The 19,949-nt window shown below is 33.0% G+C and overlaps 1 protein-coding gene across 1 annotated transcript in view; it reads right to left on the bottom strand.

Annotated features, from left to right (window-relative positions):
* Positions 1 to 2,177: 2,177 nt before the first annotated feature.
* Positions 2,178 to 19,949, bottom strand: part of fbn2b (fibrillin 2b) — a 335,304-nt gene continuing 317,532 nt past the window's right edge. The window contains exons 59-65 of the mRNA XM_061976207.1: positions 19,826 to 19,948; positions 14,118 to 14,234; positions 13,916 to 14,044; positions 13,734 to 13,853; positions 8,536 to 8,767; positions 4,287 to 4,437; positions 2,178 to 2,997 (exon numbers count right to left, since the gene is read on the bottom strand). Of these exons, the coding sequence (XP_061832191.1) occupies positions 2,623 to 2,997; positions 4,287 to 4,437; positions 8,536 to 8,767; positions 13,734 to 13,853; positions 13,916 to 14,044; positions 14,118 to 14,234; positions 19,826 to 19,948 (1,247 nt within the window). The 3' untranslated portion in view covers positions 2,178 to 2,622. The remainder of the gene's footprint in view (positions 2,998 to 4,286; positions 4,438 to 8,535; positions 8,768 to 13,733; positions 13,854 to 13,915; positions 14,045 to 14,117; positions 14,235 to 19,825; position 19,949) is intronic.

The raw sequence follows: 19,949 nt of genomic DNA, 5'->3' as shown, positions 1-19,949 counted from the left end.
TAGCTAACATTTCAACTTAACTAACTTCATGGTCATGTTGGTTAACTTCCTGGTAGTGTAGCTAACATTTTAGCTTAACTAACTTCCTGTTCATGTTGGCTAACTTCCTGGTAGCTTAACTAACTTCCTGGTAGATTGACAGATTTCCTGGAAGTGAAGCTAACTTCCTGGTAGTTCGACTAACTTCCTGATAGCTTAGCTAACATTTCAGCTTAACTAACTTCCTGGTCATGTTGGCTAACTTCCTGGCAGCCAAACTAACTTCCTGGTAGATTAACAGATTTCCTGGTAGTTTAGCCAACTTCCCACTAACTTGACTAACTTCATAGTAGCTTAGCAAACTTTCTGATAGTTTAGCTAACTTCCTGGTAGCTTAGCCAAAATCCTGGTAGCTTAACTCACTTCCTGATAGCTTAGCTAACATTTCAGCTTAACTAACTTCCTGGTCATGTTGGTTAACTTCCTGGTAGCTTAACTAACTTCCTGGTAGATTGACAGACTTCATGGTAGCTTAGCTAACTTCCTGGACGTTTAGCTAACTTCCTGATTGCTTGACTAAGTTCCTGGTAATTTATCCAACTTCTTGGCAGCTGGACTAACTTCCTGGTAGCTTAGCTATCATCCTGGTAGTTTATCCAACATCCTGGTAACTTAGTTAACTTTCAGGTGGTTTAGCTATCATCCTGGTAGTTTATCCAACATCCTGGTAACTTAGTTAACTTTCAGGTGGTTTAGCTATCATCCTGGTAGTTTATCCAACATCCTGGTAACTTAGTTAACTTTTAGGTGGTTTAGCTATCATCCTGGTAGTTTATCCAACATCCTGGTGACTTAGTTAACGTTCAGGTAGCTTAGCTATCATCCTGGTAGTTTATCCAACATCCTGGTAACTTAGTTAACTTTCAGGTAGCTTAGCTATCATCCTGGTAGCTTAGCCAACATCCTGGTAACTTAGTTAACTTTCTGGTAGCCTAGCTATCATCCTGGTAGCTTAGCCAACATCCTGGTGACTTAGTTACCTTCCAGGTAGCTTAGCTATCATCCTGGTAGTTTAGCCAACATCCCGGTGACTTAGTTAACTTTCAGGTAGCTTAGCTATCATCCTGGTAGCTTAGCCAACATCCTGGTAACTTAGTTAACTTTCAGGTAGCTTAGCTATCATCCTGGTAGCTTAGCCAACATCCTGGTAACTTAGTTAACTTTCAGGTAGCTTAGCTATCATCCTGGTAGCTTAGCCAACATCCTGGTGACTTAGTTACCTTCCAGGTAGCTTAGCTATCATCCTGGTAGCTTAGCCAACATCCTGGTAACTTAGTTAACTTTCAGGTAGCTTAGCTATCATCCTGGTAGTTTAGCCAACATCCTGGTAACTTAGTTAACTTTCAGGTAGCTTAGCTATCATCCTGGTAGCTTAGCCAACATCCTGGTGACTTAGTTAACTTTCAGGTATCTTAGCTATCATCCTGGTAGCTTAGCCAACATCCTGGTGACTTAGTTAACTTTCAGGTAGCTTAGCTATCATCCTGGTAGTTTAGCCAACATCCTGGTGACTTAGTTAACTTTCAGGTAGCTTAGCTATCATCCTGGTAGCTTAGCCAACATCCTGGTGACTTAGTTACCTTCCAGGTAGCTTAGCTATCATCCTGGTAGTTTAGCCAACATCCTGGTAACTTAGTTAACTTTCAGGTAGCTTAGCTATCATCCTGGTAGCTTAGCCAACATCCTGGTAACTTAGTTAACTTTCAGGTAGCTTAGCTATCATCCTGGTAGTTTAGCAAACATCCTGGTGACTTAGTTAACTTTCAGGTAGCTTAGCTATCATCCTGGTAGTTTAGCCAACATCCTGGTGACTTAGTTAACTTTCAGGTAGCTTAGCTATCATCCTGGTAGCTTAGCCAACATCCTGGTGACTTAGTTAACTTTCAGGTAGCTTAGCTATCATCCTGGTAGCTTAGCCAACATCCTGGTAACTTAGTTAACTTTCAGGTAGCTTAAACTTGCTGGTAGCTTGATTAACTTTCTGATAGCTCAGCTAACTTCCAGGTAGCTTAGCTAACATAATTTTGGCTTAACTATCTTCCTGGTAAGGTTGGCTAACTTCCTGGCAGCTTAGCTGACGTCATAGATGGCCGACAATCTTCTAGCTTGACCTACTTGCTAGTTGCTAAGCCAACTTCCTAGTTGCTAAGCCAACTTCTTGGTAGCTGAGTTAACTTTGGTTTGGTTTTGTGAACTTGCAGCATTTCCCTGATGCACTTGTTTTGGAGTGTTTCTTTGTGTTTTTAGCATTTGTAGCATTTTTCTTTGGGTTTTATGCGTCATCTGAGAGTTTTGGAGGAGAATGAGGACTTTGTCACGACATTTTGACCTCAGAAAGACAACTTTGGCAACTCGGCACTTTTTTTTTTTTTTTTTTGCTCACTCTGTCTTTTTTTTCTCTTCTTCTTTCTGGACTCGCCCACAAAGCGCTGGATGGACTTGATGTTTAGGGGGGAGGGTCCGGGCTGCTGGCGTCTGCTCCACAGGGGGTCTTGTTGAAAGGACAACATATAATAACATAAAAGGTGGACTTGGGCTGAGTGACTCAGTCTTTGGTCGCCCTTGAGGACCCAAAAGGTGTGCTCAGTGCAGGTGGATGTGGAGCTTGATGCGCAGGGCGTCCCCGATGACCCCCTGCAGGTAGTCCTGGTCGTGCTGCTCCTGCAGCTGGTGGCGTCTCCGCGGGCCGAACAGCGGCAGGCTGGCCACGTCCAGCCGGTAGGAGCCGGCGGGCGGCGGCCTCTTGCCCAGCCGCAGCACGCTCTTGCCGTCGCGGCGCTCCAGCAGGCGGAAGTGTTCCTGGGCGTTGCCGTGGGTGATGACGTAGCGCACGTGGCGCTCCAGAGGCTGCAGGGCCGGCAGCAGCTCCAGGAGGGGCTCCTTGTTGAGCAGCCGGGCCAGCGACACGTTGATGGGGAGCCACGCCTGCGTGTCCACGCTGGCCAGACTCACGTGCTCCTGCTGGGCACAAGATCACACCAATTGGAGCAGAATCGGACTACTACAGAAAGTGGAACAAGACTACAAAACACCTTTCCCACTGTTACTTATTACTACTCACACTCAAAGGTGTACTGTACACACTATACACACTGTACACACTGTACACAATGTACACACTGTACACACAGTACACACACCGTACACAATATACACACACAATAAACAATGTACACACAGTACACACCGTACACAATATACACACACAATAAACAATGTACACAATGTACACACTGTACACACTTTACACAATGTACACACAGTACACAAGGTACACTGTACACAATGCACACAAAGTACACACAATACACACAGTACACAATGCACATAGTGCTCACACAGAACACAAAGTACACACAGTACACAATGTACACACGGTGCACACAGTGCACACTGTCCACAAAGTACACATTGTACACACAGAACACTAAGTACACACTGCACACAGTACACACTGCACACATGGTACACTCGGTTCACACTGCACACACAGTACACACAATACACACTGCACACAGTACACACTGCACACACAGTACACACTGCACACACTGTATACACCATACACACTGCACACAGTACACACTGCACACACAGTACACACTGCACACACTGTATACACAGTACACACTGCACACACAGTACACACTGCACACACAGTACACACTGTACACAATATACACACACAATAAACAATGTACACACTGTACACACAGTACACACTTTACACAATGTACACACAGTACACAAGGTACACTGTACACAATGCACACACTGTACACACAGTACACAAAGTACACACAATACACACAGTACACGATGCACATACTGCTCACACAGAACACAAAGTACACACAGTACACAATGTACACACGGTACACACAGTACACACTGTACACAATGTACACACTGCACACACAGTACACACTGCACACATGGTACACACGGTTCACACTGCACACACAGTACACACTGCACACAGTACACACTGCACACACAGTACACACTGCACACACTCTATACACAGTACACACTGCACATACAGTACACACTGTACACATAGTAGACAATACACACAGTAGACACAGTAGATACAGTACACACAGTGCACACTGTACACACAGTACACACTGTACACACACAGTACACACTGAACCCACAGTACATACAGTACACACAGTAGACATGGTACACACAGTACACACAGTACACACACAGTACACACGGTACACATTTGACAAAGGTACCTCCAGCTGGTTGTCAGCCGTGTTGCGTTTGTGGCGTCCGTTCTTCCCGCCGTTGATCTTGCACTCGTAACAAGCCTCAGGAGACAAGTCGTCCTCGTCTTCGCCTTCTGATGATAACTGGCCTGGGAAGCCTGAACCTGACAGGCAGTGACTGCACACCAAACATTACTATTACTATTACTAGTACTAGTACTATTAATGACATTACTATTACTATTAATGACATTACTTTAACTATTACTATTACTATTAATGACATTACTATTACTATTAATGACTTTACTATTACTATTAATGACATTACTATTACTATTAATGACATTACTATTACTATTAATGACTTTACCATTACTATTAATGACTTTACTATTACTATTAATGACATAACTATTACTATTAATGACATGTAAACAACATATTGAGTCCAAATGTGTTTGATTGACATCTCAGCCAAACTTTCTTCAAAGTTGACATTTCATAATTTTTCTAAAATTGTACAATTTGGACTTTGTCCAAACTTGACCAGGAACCATTGAAACATTTTCATTTACACTTTATTTACATTTTATATTTAGTGCAAAAGAGCCCATTTTTATATTTTTGTACATTTTTAATTTTGTAAAAATTAAGCCATTTTTGATGTTTTAAAATATTTTGTTGATGTGTTATTTAGAGGATATTTTGATATTTGTATGTTTTTTAATTTGGGAAAAAAAGAGGCCATTCTGATATATTTGTACATTTTTAATTGAGTACAAATGAAGCCATTTTGATATGTTTTAAGTATATATTTTGTAACTTGGATGTAATAAAAAAATGGCTGTTTTGATATTTCCATTTTTAATTGACCAAAAAAGGGAAATATCCCTAGTTTTTTTTAAATGTATTCGAACATTTTTAATTTGGTAAAAAAAAAAAAAATTAAAAAAAAGGCTATTTTGACACTTCTATATTTCTACACTTTCCATTTAGTACAAAAGAGGCTATTTTGATATTATATATTTTCATTGCGTAAAAAAAGACCATTATGATATATTTTTTTACATTTTTAATTTACAATAAAAAAGGCCATTTTGATATTTTTATGTATTTTCATTTAGTAAAAAAAGACCATTATGATATATTTTAAAATGTTTAATTTACAATAAAAACGGCCGATTTGATATTTCTATGTATTTGTAAATAAAATAAAAAATTTTTTTTGATGTATTTATGTATTTTTACAGTTTAATTTAGTAAAATGTAAGCTATTTTGCGTTTTTTTTCAATGTATTTTTAATTTTGTGTATTTAGTAAACAGGATGCCATTTTAATGAATTAAAAAAGAGGGGCATTTTGCTATTTTTAAGGATATTTTTATTTAATAAAAAAGGACCGTTTTGATACGTGTATGCTTCTAAATGTTTAATTTAGTAAAAAAAAAAAAGATGCCAATTTGATAGTGTCATTTATTTTTAATTTTGTAAAAATGAAGTCATTTTGATATTTTTTAAATATATTTTTAAATGTTTTATTGAGGAAAAAATTAGGCTATTTTTATATATTTTTAATCTATGAAAAAAGCTTTATTATTATTAAAAACAATGCCATTTTGATAGTGTCATTTATTTTTAATTTTGTAAAAATGAAGCTGTTTTGATATTTTTTAAATATATTTTTAAATCTTTCATTCAGGAAAAAATGAGGCCATTTGTATATATTTTTAATTTATGAAAAAAGCTTTATTATTATTAAAAACGATGCCATTTTGATAGTGTCATTTATTTTTAATTTTGTAAAAATGAAGCTGTTTTGATATTTTTTAAATATATTTTTAAATCTTTCATTCAGGAAAAAATGAGGCCATTTGTATATATTTTGAATTTATGAAAAAAGCTTTATTATTATTAAAAACAATGCCATTTTGATAGTGTCATCTATTTTTCATTTTGTAAAAATGAAGCCCTTTTGATGTTTTTTAAATATATTTTTAAATATTTTATTCAGGAAAAAATGAGGCCATTTTTATATATTTTTAATCTATGAAAAAAGCTTTATTATTATTAAAAACAATGCGATTTTGATAGTGTAATTTATTTTGACTTTGTAAAAATAAAGCCGATTGATATTTTTTTAAATATATTTTTAAATGTTTTATTCAGGAAAAAATTAGGCCATTTTTATATATTTTTAATCTACGAAAAAAAGCTTTGATATTATTAAAAACGATGCCATTTTGATAGTGTCATTTATTTTTAATTTTGTAAAAATGAAGCGGTTTTGATATTTTTTAAATATATTTTTAAATGTTTTATTCAGGAAAAAATGAGGCCATTTGTATATATTTTTAATTTATGAAAAAAGCTTTATTATTGTTAAAAACGATGCCATTTTGATAGTGTCATTTATTTTTCATTTTGTAAAAATGAAGCCCTTTTGATGTTTTTAAAATATATTTTTAAATGTTTTATTCAGGAAAAAATTAGGCTATTTTTATATATTTTTAATCTATGAAAAAAGCTTTATTATTATTAAAAACAATACGATTTTGATAGTGTAATTTATTTTGACTTTGTAAAAATAAAGCCGATTGATATTTTTTAAAATATATTTTTAAATGTTTTATTCAGGACAAAATGAGGCCATTTTTATATATTTTTAATCTATGAAAAAAGCTTTATTATTATTAAAAACGATGTCATTTTGATAGTGTAATTTATTTTGATTTTGTAAAAATGAAGCCATTTTGATATTTTTTTAAATATATTTTTAAATGTTTTATTCAGGAAAAAATTAGGCCATTTTTATATATTTTTAATCTATGAAAAAAGCTTTATTATTATTAAAAACGATGCCATTTTGATAGTGTCATTTATTTTTCATTTTGTAAAAATGAAGCCCTTTTGATGTTTTTTAAATATATTTTTAAATATTTTATTCAGGAAAAAATTAGGCCATTTTTATATATTTTTAATCTATGAAAAAAGATTTGATATTATTAAAAACGATGCCATTTTGATAGTGTCATTTATTTTTAATTTTGTACAAATGAAGCAGTTTTGATATTTTTTAAATATATTTTTAAATGTTTTATTCAGGAAAAAATTAGGCCATTTGTACATACGTTTAATTTATGAAAAAAGGTTTATTATTGTTAAAAACAATGCCATTTTGATAGTGTCATTTATTTTTAATTTTGTAAAAATGAAGCAGTTTTGATATTTTTTAAATATATTTTTAAATGTTTTATTCAGGAAAAAATTAGGCCATTTGTATATACGTTTAATTTATGAAAAAAGGTTTATTATTGTTAAAAACAATGCCATTTTGATAGTGTCATTTATTTTTTATTTTGTAAAAATGAAGCAGTTTTGATATTTTTTAAATATATTTTTAAATGTTTTATTGAGGAAAAAATGAGGCCATTTGTATATACGTTTAATTGATGAAAAAAGGTTTATTATTGTTAAAAACAATGCCATTTTGATAGTGTCATTTATTTTTAATTTTGTAAAAATGAAGCAGTTTTGATATTTTTTAAATATATTTTTAAATGTTTTATTCAGGAAAAAATGAGGCCATTTGTATATACGTTTAATTTATGAAAAAAGGTTTATAATTGTTAAAAACAATGCCATTTTGATAGTGTCATTTATTTTTAATTTTGTAAAAATGAAGCAGTTTTGATATTTTTTAAATATATTTTTAAATGTTTTATTCAAGAAAAAATGAGGCCATTTGCATATATGTTTAATTTATGAAAAAGGGTTTACTATTGTTAAAAACAATGCCATTTTGATAGTATCATTTATATTTAATTTTGCAAAAATGAGCCCATTTGGATATTTTTCATTTTACCAAAAAATTAAGCCATTTTTGATCTTTTAAAAAAATATATTTTAATTATTAATTAATTATTTAATTTAATATGTTTTAAATTTTGAGGCCATTTTGATGTTTCTTTATTTTTATTTATGAAAAAAGGGAGCATTTTGCTGTGTTTGTATATTTAAAAACATTTTATTTAATAAAAATAAAGCAATTTTGATATATTTTTTTAGTATATTTTTTTTAAATACGCCATTTTGATATTTCTACATGTTTTTTATTTATTAAAAAAAGGGGTGATTTTTCTATTTTCAAATGTATTTTTACGTTTTTAATTTAGTAAAAAAAATGGCTATTTCGACACTTTTATATTTCGACATTTTTCACTGGCTAAAAAAAGGACCCATTTTGATAATTGTTAGAAATAGATTTGCGTACTCACCCTTGCCCCGCGCGGTAGAATCCCCCAGGACACCCGCACAGGTACCCTCCGTCGGTGTTGGAGCAGCCGTAGATGCACGGGTTGCCGCCCTGCGAGCACTCGTTCACGTCCTGGCAGCCGCCCGCCGACTGTTCGAAGTCGAAGCCCGACGGACACACGCACTTGAAGCTGCCCAGCGTGTTGTAGCAGGAGGCGGAGCCACACATGGCGCCCGCCTGGCACTCGTTCTCGTCTGAACGCCACAAAGATGAACAACTTTGATGCCAAGTAATCAGTGTATTACATACTCATCTCACACATGCTTTTATTTTGTAGTGTGGAACGTTACAAAAGGTCTGATCGAGTGAAACGGAGAACAACGCTGTCTTTAAGTTGAAGTGGGGTGGCAATTGTTTATTCTTGGCGACACCTAGTGGTCACAAAAATTCATGAAGCTAAGCTCATGGCGCAGTAAGTTGAATGACGCGGACACGTTTGTTACTGGATACTTTCTAATAGGCTTCTGCCTTGGAGACTTTGTGTGTACAAGAAAACAGAAAAAAATAAAGTCATAATTACCAGAATATATCAAAAATATCAAACAATTCTGAATTTAGGGCTAATATGGTTGAACAAGTTTTATTTTACTTTTATAAAGTCATAATGACCAGAATAAATTTTTTTTTTTAAACTACACTAATCTATTTATTATTAACCGTCTGGAATGGACTTATGCTGTCTTTAAGTTGAAGTGGAGTGGTAATTGTAAACAAGCGATCATGACGCAGTTAATTGAATGATGCGGACACATTTGTTACTGGATACTTTTTTTTTTAATACGCTTCTGCCTCGACTTTATACTGTATGTGTATTATTATTTTTTTAAACTTACAATTTTAGGTAAATAAAGTTTATAATTACCACAGTAAATAAAAAAAATATTACAAGAAAGACAAATCTGAAGTTGGGGTTAATATGGTTAAATATTTTTTTAATATATTTTTTTAATTTATATTTCTAGAATAATGTAGTAATATTACTGGAGAAAAAAAATATAATTTTAGGCGAATAAAGTCATAATTACCAGAATAAATAAAAAATATTACAAGAAAAAAAAAAGAAGAAAAAAAAATTATATATATATATATATATATATATATATATATATATATATATATATATATATATATATATATATATATATATATATATATGCTCACGACGAATTGCGGACACTTTTTTTTACTGGATACTTTCTAACACGCTGCTTCCTTGGAGACTTTGAATGTGTATACAAAAAAAAAAAACTTACGATTTTACGCAAATAAAGTCATAATTTTAGGATATTACAAAAAATAAATACATCTGAATTTAGGGTTAGTATAATTGAATAACAATTGTTTTTATTTTACTTTTATATTTCAAGAATAATGTAGAAATATTATTAGAGAAGAATGGTATGGTTTTAGGTGAATAAAGTCATAATTACCAGAATAATATACAACAAATTACAAGTGAATTTAGGGCTGAAGAATTTTTTTGTAATCTGAGTTGTTATTCTATTTTCCCCAAAGTGGTATTTATGAACAACACTAACCTATTTATTATTATGAATGCTGGAGAAAATTATTATTTTGTGTTGTGGACTCACCCTCACAGTGTATTATGACGTGTGTTGTGGACTCACCGTCACACTGTATTATAACATGTGTTGTGGACTCACCCTCACACTGTATTATAAGGTGTGTTGTGGACTCACCCACAAACTGTATTATGAGGTGTGATGTGGACTCACCCACACACTGTATTATAACATGGGTTGTGGACTCACCCTCACACTGTATTATAATGTGTGTTGTGGACTCACCCGCACACTGTATTATGAAGTGTAATGTGGACTTACCCACACACTGTATTATAAGGTGTGTGGTGGACTCACCCTCACACTGTATAATGAGGTGTGATGTGGACTCACCCACACACTGTATTATGAGGTTTGATGTTGACTCACCCACACACTGTATTATGAGGTGTGTTGTGGACTCACCCACACACTGTATTATAAGGTGTGTTGTGGACTCACCCGCACACTGTATTATGAAGTGTGATGTGGACTTACCCACACACTGTATTATAAGGTGTGTTGTGGACACACCCTCACACTGTATAATGAGGTGTGATGTGGACTCACCCACACACTGTATTATGAGGTTTGATGTGGACTCACCCACACACTGTATTATGAGGTGTGATGTGGACTCACCCACACACTGTATTATAACATGTGTTGTGGACCCACCCTCACACTGTATTATAAGGTGTGTTGTGAACTCACCCACACACTGTATTATGAAGTGTGATGTGGACTTATCCACACACTGTATTATAAGGTGTGTTGTGGACTCACCCACACACTGTATTATAAGGTGTGTTGTGGACTCACCCTCACACTGTATTATGAGGTGTGCCGTCGACTCACCCACACACTGTATTATAAGGTGTGTTGTGGACTCACCGTCACACTGTATAATGAGGTGTGATGTGGACTCACCCACACACTGTATTATGAGGTTTGATGTGGACTCACCCACACACTGTATTATGAGGTGTGATGTGGACTCACCCACACACTGTATTATAACATGTGTTGTGGACCCACCCTCACACTGTATTATGAGGTGTGCCATGGACTCACCCATACACCGTATTATAAGGTGTGTTGTAGACTCACCCTCACACTGTATTATGAGGTGTGTTGTGGACTCACCCTCACATTGTATTATGAGGTGTGCCGTGGACTCACCCTCACACTGTATTATGAGGTGTGCCGTGGACTCACCCTCACACTGTATTATGAGGTGTGATGTGGACTCACCCACACACTGTATTATAACATGTGTTGTGGACTCACCCTCACACTGTATTATGAGGTGTGTTGTGGACTCACCCTCACACTGTATTATGAGGTGTGCCGTGGACTCACCCTCACACTGTATTATAAGGTGTGTTGTGGACTCACCCTCACACTGTATTATAAGGTGTGTTGTGGACTCACCCTCACACTGTATTATAAGGTGTGTTGTGGACTCACCCTCACACTGTATTATGAGGTGTGATGTGGACTCACCCAAAAGGGACAAGCGGTAGAAAATGGATGGATGGATGGATGGATGGATGTGGACTCACCCATGCACTGTATTATGAGGTGTGATGTGGACTCACCCTCACACTGTATTATAAGGTGTGTTGTGGACTCACCCACACACTGTATTATGAGGTGTGTTGTGGACTCACCCTCACACTGTATTATAACATGTGATGTGGACTCACCCACACACTGTATTATGAGGTGTGATGTGGACTCACCCACACATTGTATTATAAGGTGTGTTGTGGACTCACCCTCACACTGTATTATGAGGTGTGCCGTGGACTCACCCTCACACTGTATTATAATGTGTGTTGTGGACTCACCCTCACACTGTGTTATGAGGTGTGCCGTGGACTCACCCTCACACTGTATTATAAAATGTGTTGTGGACTCACCCTCACACTGTATTATAAGGTGTGTTGTGGACTCACCCTCACACTGTATCATAAGGTGTGTTGTGGACTCACCCACACTGTATTATAAGGTGTGTTGTGGACTCACCCTCACACTGTATTATAAAATGTGTTGTGGACTCACCCTCACACTGTATTATGACGTGTGATGTGGACTCACCCTCACACTGTATTATGAGGTGTGCCGTGGACTCACCCTCACACTGTATTATGAGGTGTGATGTGGACTCACCCACACACTGTATTATAAGGTGTGTTGTGGACTCACCCTCACACTGTATTATGAGGTGTGCCATGGACTCACCCTCACACTGTATTATAAGGTGTGTTGTGGACTCACCCTCACACTGTATTATGAGGTTTGATGTTGACTCACCCACACACTGTATTATGAGGTGTGTTGTGGACTCACCCTCACACTGTATTATGAGGTGTGATGTGGACTCAACCACACACTGTATTATGAGGTGTGATGTGGAATCACCCACACACTGTATTATAAGGTGTGATGTGGACTCACCCTCACACTGTATTATGAGGTGTGTTGTGGACTCACCCTCACACTGTATTATAACATGTGTTGTGGACTCACCAACACACAGTATTATGAGGTTTGATGTTGACTCACCCACACACTGTATTATAATGTGTGTTGTGGACTCACCATCACACTGTATTATGAGGTGTGACGTGGACTCACCCTCACACTGTATTATAAGGTGTGTTGTGGACTCACCCTCACACTGTATTATAAGGTGTGTCGTGGACTCACCCACACACTGTATTATAAGGTGTGTTGTGGACTCAACTACACACTGTATTATGAGGTGTGATGTGGACTCACCCGCACACTGTATTATGAGGTGTGATGTGGACTCACCCTCACACTGTATTATGAGGTGTGATGTGGACTCACCCAAAAGGGACAAGCGGTAGAAAATGGATGGATGGATGGATGGATGTGGACTCACCCACACACTGTATTATGACGTGTGATGTGGACTCACCCACACACTGTATTATGAGGTTTGATGTGGACTCACCCACACACTGTATTATAAGGTGTGTTGTGGACTCACCCTCACACTGTATTATGAGGTGTGCCGTGGACTCACCCTCACACTGTATAATAAGGTGTGATGTGGACTCACCCACACACTGTATTATGAGGTGTGTTGTGGACTCACCCTCACACTGTATTATGAGGTGTGCCGTGGACTCACCCTCACACTGTATTATAAGGTGTGTTGTGGACTCACCCTCACACTGTATTATGACGTGTGATGTGGACTCACCCTCACACTGTATTATAAGGTGTGTTGTGGACTCACCCTCACACCGTATTATGAGGTGTGCCGTGGACTCACCCTCACACTGTATTATAAGGTGTGTTGTGGACTCACCCTCACACTGTATTATGAGGTGTGCCATGGACTCACCCACACACTGTATTATAAGGTGTGTTGTGGACTCACCCTCACACTGTATTATAAGGTGTGATGCGGACTCACCCACACACTGTATTATGAGGTGTGTTGTGGACTCACCATCACACTGTATTATAAGGTGTGTTGTGGACTCACCCACACACTGTATTATGAGGTGTGTTGTGGACTCACCATCACACTGTATTATAAGGTGTGCCGTGGACTCACCCACACACTGGTTCCACTGGTAGTGCTGCACGTAGCCTTGAGGACATCCACAGCGGAAGCCGCCCATCATGTTCTGGCAGCCATGTTGGCAGCGGTGGTTGCTGCTGCACTCGTCCACGTCTGTCAATCACACGCCGTCACCTCTCTGTCCGCACCCACCCTCACACCTCACCTGGACTCACCCTCGCACTCCACACCCGACGTGTCCAGGGAGAAGCCCTTGGAGCACTCGCAGTTGAAGCTGCCCGGCGTGTTGACACAAGCGGCCTGGGACCCGCACGCGGAGCTCTGAGCCGTGCACTCGTTGTTGTCTGGGGGGGGGGGGGAAGACCAGACTGGGTTAGGTAGGGTCCAGGACGGCGTGGTGGTGTGACGGGGTCTGACCGATGCACGCCGTTTGATGCTGAGTGAAGCCGGGAGGACACTTGCAGGTGAAGCCGCCGATGGTGTTGACACAAAGGAACTGGCAGTTGTGCTGCTTGCTGGAACACTCGTCCAGGTCTGGTTGGGACACGTACAAACAAACACCTTCAAACACTACAAAATATCCTCATGGGAATGAATTACAAATATTACAGGAAAAATATATTTCAGGCTAGGAATTTTTGTTTTAATTTTTGGTAGAACAAAAAAAAGTCATAACTACAAGAATAAAGCAGAAATATTACCATAAGAACATTCTATGATTTTAGAGGAATAAAGTTATAATTACCAGAAAGAAATGAGAAATATAACAAATAAATGTTTTTGCAGATTTTTAGGCTAGTATGGTAGAATAAAGGAAGGAAAAAAAACCTTATGATTTTTTAGCAAATAAGGTCATAATTTCTAGAATGTAGTGGAAATATTACTGGAAGAAAACTGTATGATTTTAGGGAAATGAAGTCAAATTAACCACAAATAAATAAAACAATTGTAAAAAAAAAATATATATATATATATTTGGTTTTTGGCAAATAAGGTGATAATATCTTAAATAAGGTTGAAATGTTACTTTAAAAAATAATATTATATTAGGGGAATAAAGTTATAATTACCAGATAAAAATTAAAAATATAACAAGAAATATTTTTTCTGAATTTTAGGTTAGTATGGTAGAATAAAGGAAGAAAGGGAAAAAAACCTTACGATTTTTTTAGCAAATAAGGTCATTATTTCTAGAATGTAGTGGAAATATTTCTGGAAGAAAACTGTATGATTTTAGGGAAATGAAGTCAAATTAACCACAAATAAATAAAACAATTGTAAAATATATATATATATATATATATATATATATATATATATATATATTTGGTTTTTGGCAAATAATAAATAAGGTCATAATATCTTAAATAAGGTTGAAATGTTACTTGAAAACATCATATTATATTAAGGGAATAAAGTTATAATTACCAGATAAAAATTAAAAATATAATAAGAAATATTTTTTCAGAATTTTAGGTTAGTATGGTAGAATAAAGGAAGAAAGGGAAAAAAACCTTACGATTTTTTTAGCAAATAAGGTCATTATTTCTAGAATGTAGTGGAAATATTTCTGGAAGAAAACTGTATGATTTTAGGGAAATGAAGTCAAATTAACCACAAATAAATAAAACAATTGTAAAATATATATATATATATATATATATATATATATATATATATATATTTGGTTTTTGGCAAATAATAAATAAGGTCATAATATCTTAAATAAGGTTGAAATGTTACTTGAAAACATCATATTATATTAAGGGAATAAAGTTATAATTACCAGATAAAAATTAAAAATATAATAAGAAATATTTTTTCAGAATTTTAGGTTAGTATGGTAGAATAAAGGAAGAAAGGGAAAAAAACCTTACGATTTTTTAGCAAATAAGGTCATCATTTCTAGAATGTAGTGGAAATAATACTGTAAAAAAAAACTGTACGATTTTAGGGGAATGAAATAAAATTAACAATTGGCAAAATAAGGTAATAATATCTTGAATAAGGTTGAAAAATGACTAGATATAATTCATAAGGTTTTAGGAAAATAAAGTCATAACTACCACAAAAAAAAGATAGAAATATACAAGCGGAAGAAAACGGATGGATTGATAACAATAAATATTTTTTCAGAATTTTAGGCTTATTTCACATATTATTGTCTTTATAGTCAAACATCTTACATATTATTGTCTTTATAGTCAAATATCTTACATATTATTGTCTTTATAGTCAAATATCTTACATATTATTGGCTTTATAGTCAAATATCTTACATATTATTGTCTTTATAGTCAAATATCTTACATTTTATTGTCTTTATAGTCAACTATCTTACATATTATTGGCTTTATAGTCAAATATCTTACATTTTATTGGCTTTATAGTCAAATATCTTACATATTATTGTCTTTATAGTCAAATATTTTACATTTTATTGTCTTTATAGTCAAATATCTGACATATTATTGTCTTTATGGTTAAATATCTTACATATTATTGTCTTTATAGTCAAAAAATCTTACATATTATTGACTTTGTAGTCAAATATCTTACATATTATTGTCTTTATAGTCAAATATCTTACATAATATTGTCTTTATAGTCAACTATCTTACATATTATTGGCTTTATAGTCAAATATCTTACATATTGTTGGCATTATAGTCAAATATCTTACATATTATTGGCTTTATAGTCAAATATATTACGTATCATTGGCTTTATAGTCAAATATCTTACATATTATTGTCTTTATAGTCAAATATCTACATTTTATTGTCTTTATGATTAAATATCTTACATATTATTGTCTTTATAGTCAAATATATTACATATTATTGTCTTTATAGTCAAATATCTTACATATTATTGTCTTTATAGTCAAATATCTGACATTTTATTGTCTTTATAGTCAAATATCTTACATATTGTCTTTATGGTCAAATATCTTACATATTATTGGCTTTATAGTCAAAAAATATTACATATTATTGACTTTGTAGTCAATTATCTTACATATTATTGTCTTTATAGTCAAATATCTTACATAATATTGTCTTTATAGTCAAATATCTTACATATTATTGTCTTTGTAGTGAAATATCTTACATATTATTGACTTTATAGTCAAATATCTTAAATATTATTGACTTTATAGTCAAATATCTTACATATTATTGGCTTTATAGTCAAATATCTTACATATTATTGTCTTTATAGTCAAATATCTTACATATTATTGACTTTATAGTCAAATATCTTACATATTATTGTCTTTATTGTCAAATATCTTACATATTATTGACTTTATAGTCAAATATCTTACATATTATTGTCTTTGTAGTCAAACATCTTACATATTATTGTCTATATAGTACATATCTTACATATTATTGTCTTTATAGTCAAATATCCTACATAATATTGTCTTTATAGTCAAATATCTTACATATTATTGTCTTTATAGTCAAATATCTTACATATTATTGTCTTTATAGTCAAATATCTTACATATTATTGTCTTTATAGTCAAATATCTGACATATTATTGTCTTTATGGTTAAATATATTACATATTATTGTCTTTATAGTCAAATATCTTACATATTATTGTCTTTATAGTCAAATATCTTACATATTATTGTCTTTATAGTCAAATATCTTACATATTATTGGCTTTATAGTCAAATATCTTACATATTATTGGCTTTATAGTCAAATATCTTATGTATTATTGTCTTTATAGTCAAATATCTTACATTTTATTGTCTTTATAGTCAAATATCTTACATATTATTGACTTTATAGTCAAATATTTTACATATTATTGTCTTTATAGTCAAATATCTTACATATTATTGTCTTTATAGTCAAATATCTTACATATTATTGTCTTTATAGTCAAATATCTTACATATTATTGTCTTTATAGTCAAATATCTGACATATTATTGTCTTTATGGTTAAATATCTTACATATTATTGTCTTTATAGTCAAATATCTTACATATTATTGGCTTTATAGTCAAATATCTTACATAATATTGTCTTTATAGTCAAATATTTTACATAATATTGTCTTTATAGTCAAATATCTTACATATTATTGGCTTTATAGTCAAATATCTTACGTATTATTGGCTTTATAGTCAAATATCTTACATATTATTGTCTTTATAGTCAAATATCCTACATAATATTGTCTTTACAGTCAAATATCTGACATTTTGTTGTTTTTATAGTCAAATATCTTACATATTATTGTCTTTATAGTCAAATATCTTACATATTATTGACTTTATAGTCAAATATCTTACATATTATTGTCTTTATTGTCAAATATCTTACATATTATTGACTTTATAGTCAAATATCTTACATATTATTGTCTTTGTAGTCAAACATCTTACATATTATTGTCTATATAGTACATATCTTACATATTATTGTCTTTATAGTCAAATATCCTACATAATATTGTCTTTATAGTCAAATATCTTACATATTATTGTCTTTATAGTCAAATATCTTACATATTATTGTCTTTATAGTCAAATATCTTACATATTATTGTCTTTATAGTCAAATATCTGACATATTATTGTCTTTATGGTTAAATATATTACATATTATTGTCTTTATAGTCAAATATCTTACATATTATTGTCTTTATAGTCAAATATCTTACATATTATTGTCTTTATAGTCAAATATCTTACATATTATTGGCTTTATAGTCAAATATCTTACATATTATTGGCTTTATAGTCAAATATCTTATGTATTATTGTCTTTATAGTCAAATATCTTACATTTTATTGTCTTTATAGTCAAATATCTTACATATTATTGACTTTATAGTCAAATATTTTACATATTATTGTCTTTATAGTCAAATATCTTACATATTATTGTCTTTATAGTCAAATATCTTACATATTATTGTCTTTATAGTCAAATATCTTACATATTATTGTCTTTATAGTCAAATATCTGACATATTATTGTCTTTATGGTTAAATATCTTACATATTATTGTCTTTATAGTCAAATATCTTACATATTATTGGCTTTATAGTCAAATATCTTACATAATATTGTCTTTATAGTCAAATATTTTACATAATATTGTCTTTATAGTCAAATATCTTACATATTATTGGCTTTATAGTCAAATATCTTACGTATTATTGGCTTTATAGTCAAATATCTTACATATTATTGTCTTTATAGTCAAATATCCTACATAATATTGTCTTTACAGTCAAATATCTGACATTTTGTTGTTTTTATAGTCAAATATCTTACATATTGTCTTTATGGTCAAATATCTTACATATTATTGTCTTTATAGTCAAATATCTGACATAATATTGTCTTTATAGTCAAATATCTTATATAATATTGTCTTTATAGTCAAATATCTTACATATTATTGTCTTTATAGTCAAATATCTTATATAATATTGTCTTTATAGTCAAATATCTTACATATTATTGTCTTTATAGTCAAATATCTTACATATTATTGTCTTTATAGTCAAATATCTTACATAATATTGTCTTTATAGTCAAATATCTTACATATTATTGTCTTTATAGTCAAATATCTTACATAATATTGTCTTTATAGTCAAATATCTTACATAATATTGACTTTATAGTCAAATATCTTAAATATTATTGACTTTATAGTCAAATATCTTACATATTATTGGCTTTATAGTCAAATATCTTACATATTGTCTTAATGGTCAAATATCTTACATATCATTGTCTTTATAGTCAAATATCTGACATATTATTGTCTTTGTAGTCAAATATCTTACATATTATTGACTTTATAGTGAAATATCTTACATATTATTGTCTTTATAGTCAAATATCTTACATATTATTGTCTTTATAGTCAAATATCTTACATTTTATTGTCTTTATAGTCAAATATCTTACATATTATTGTCTTCATAGTCAAATATCTTACATATTATTGACTTTAAACGCGAACAAAGGTGTAAACGTATGCTCGTTGTTATTTGCAGTAGTTCCGAACAGGAAGTTACAGCCAAGACTTTCAAAACAATGGCTGCTTGGTGTGTGCTGATGATGTTGAGGATGACCTTTGCAAGTTTTGCCGTCAGGCTGCAGACTGTAGCCTCGAGGACAGGAGCACAGGTAGCTGCCCTCCGTGTTCTTGCACAGGAAGTTACACGGCTTGGGCGACAGCGCGCACTCGTCCATGTC

The sequence above is a fragment of the Nerophis lumbriciformis genome, linkage group LG14 (assembly GCF_033978685.3).
Source record: "Nerophis lumbriciformis linkage group LG14, RoL_Nlum_v2.1, whole genome shotgun sequence".
Lineage (NCBI taxonomy): Eukaryota > Metazoa > Chordata > Actinopteri > Syngnathiformes > Syngnathidae > Nerophis > Nerophis lumbriciformis.
This window is presented reverse-complemented; position numbering and strand designations above follow the sequence as displayed.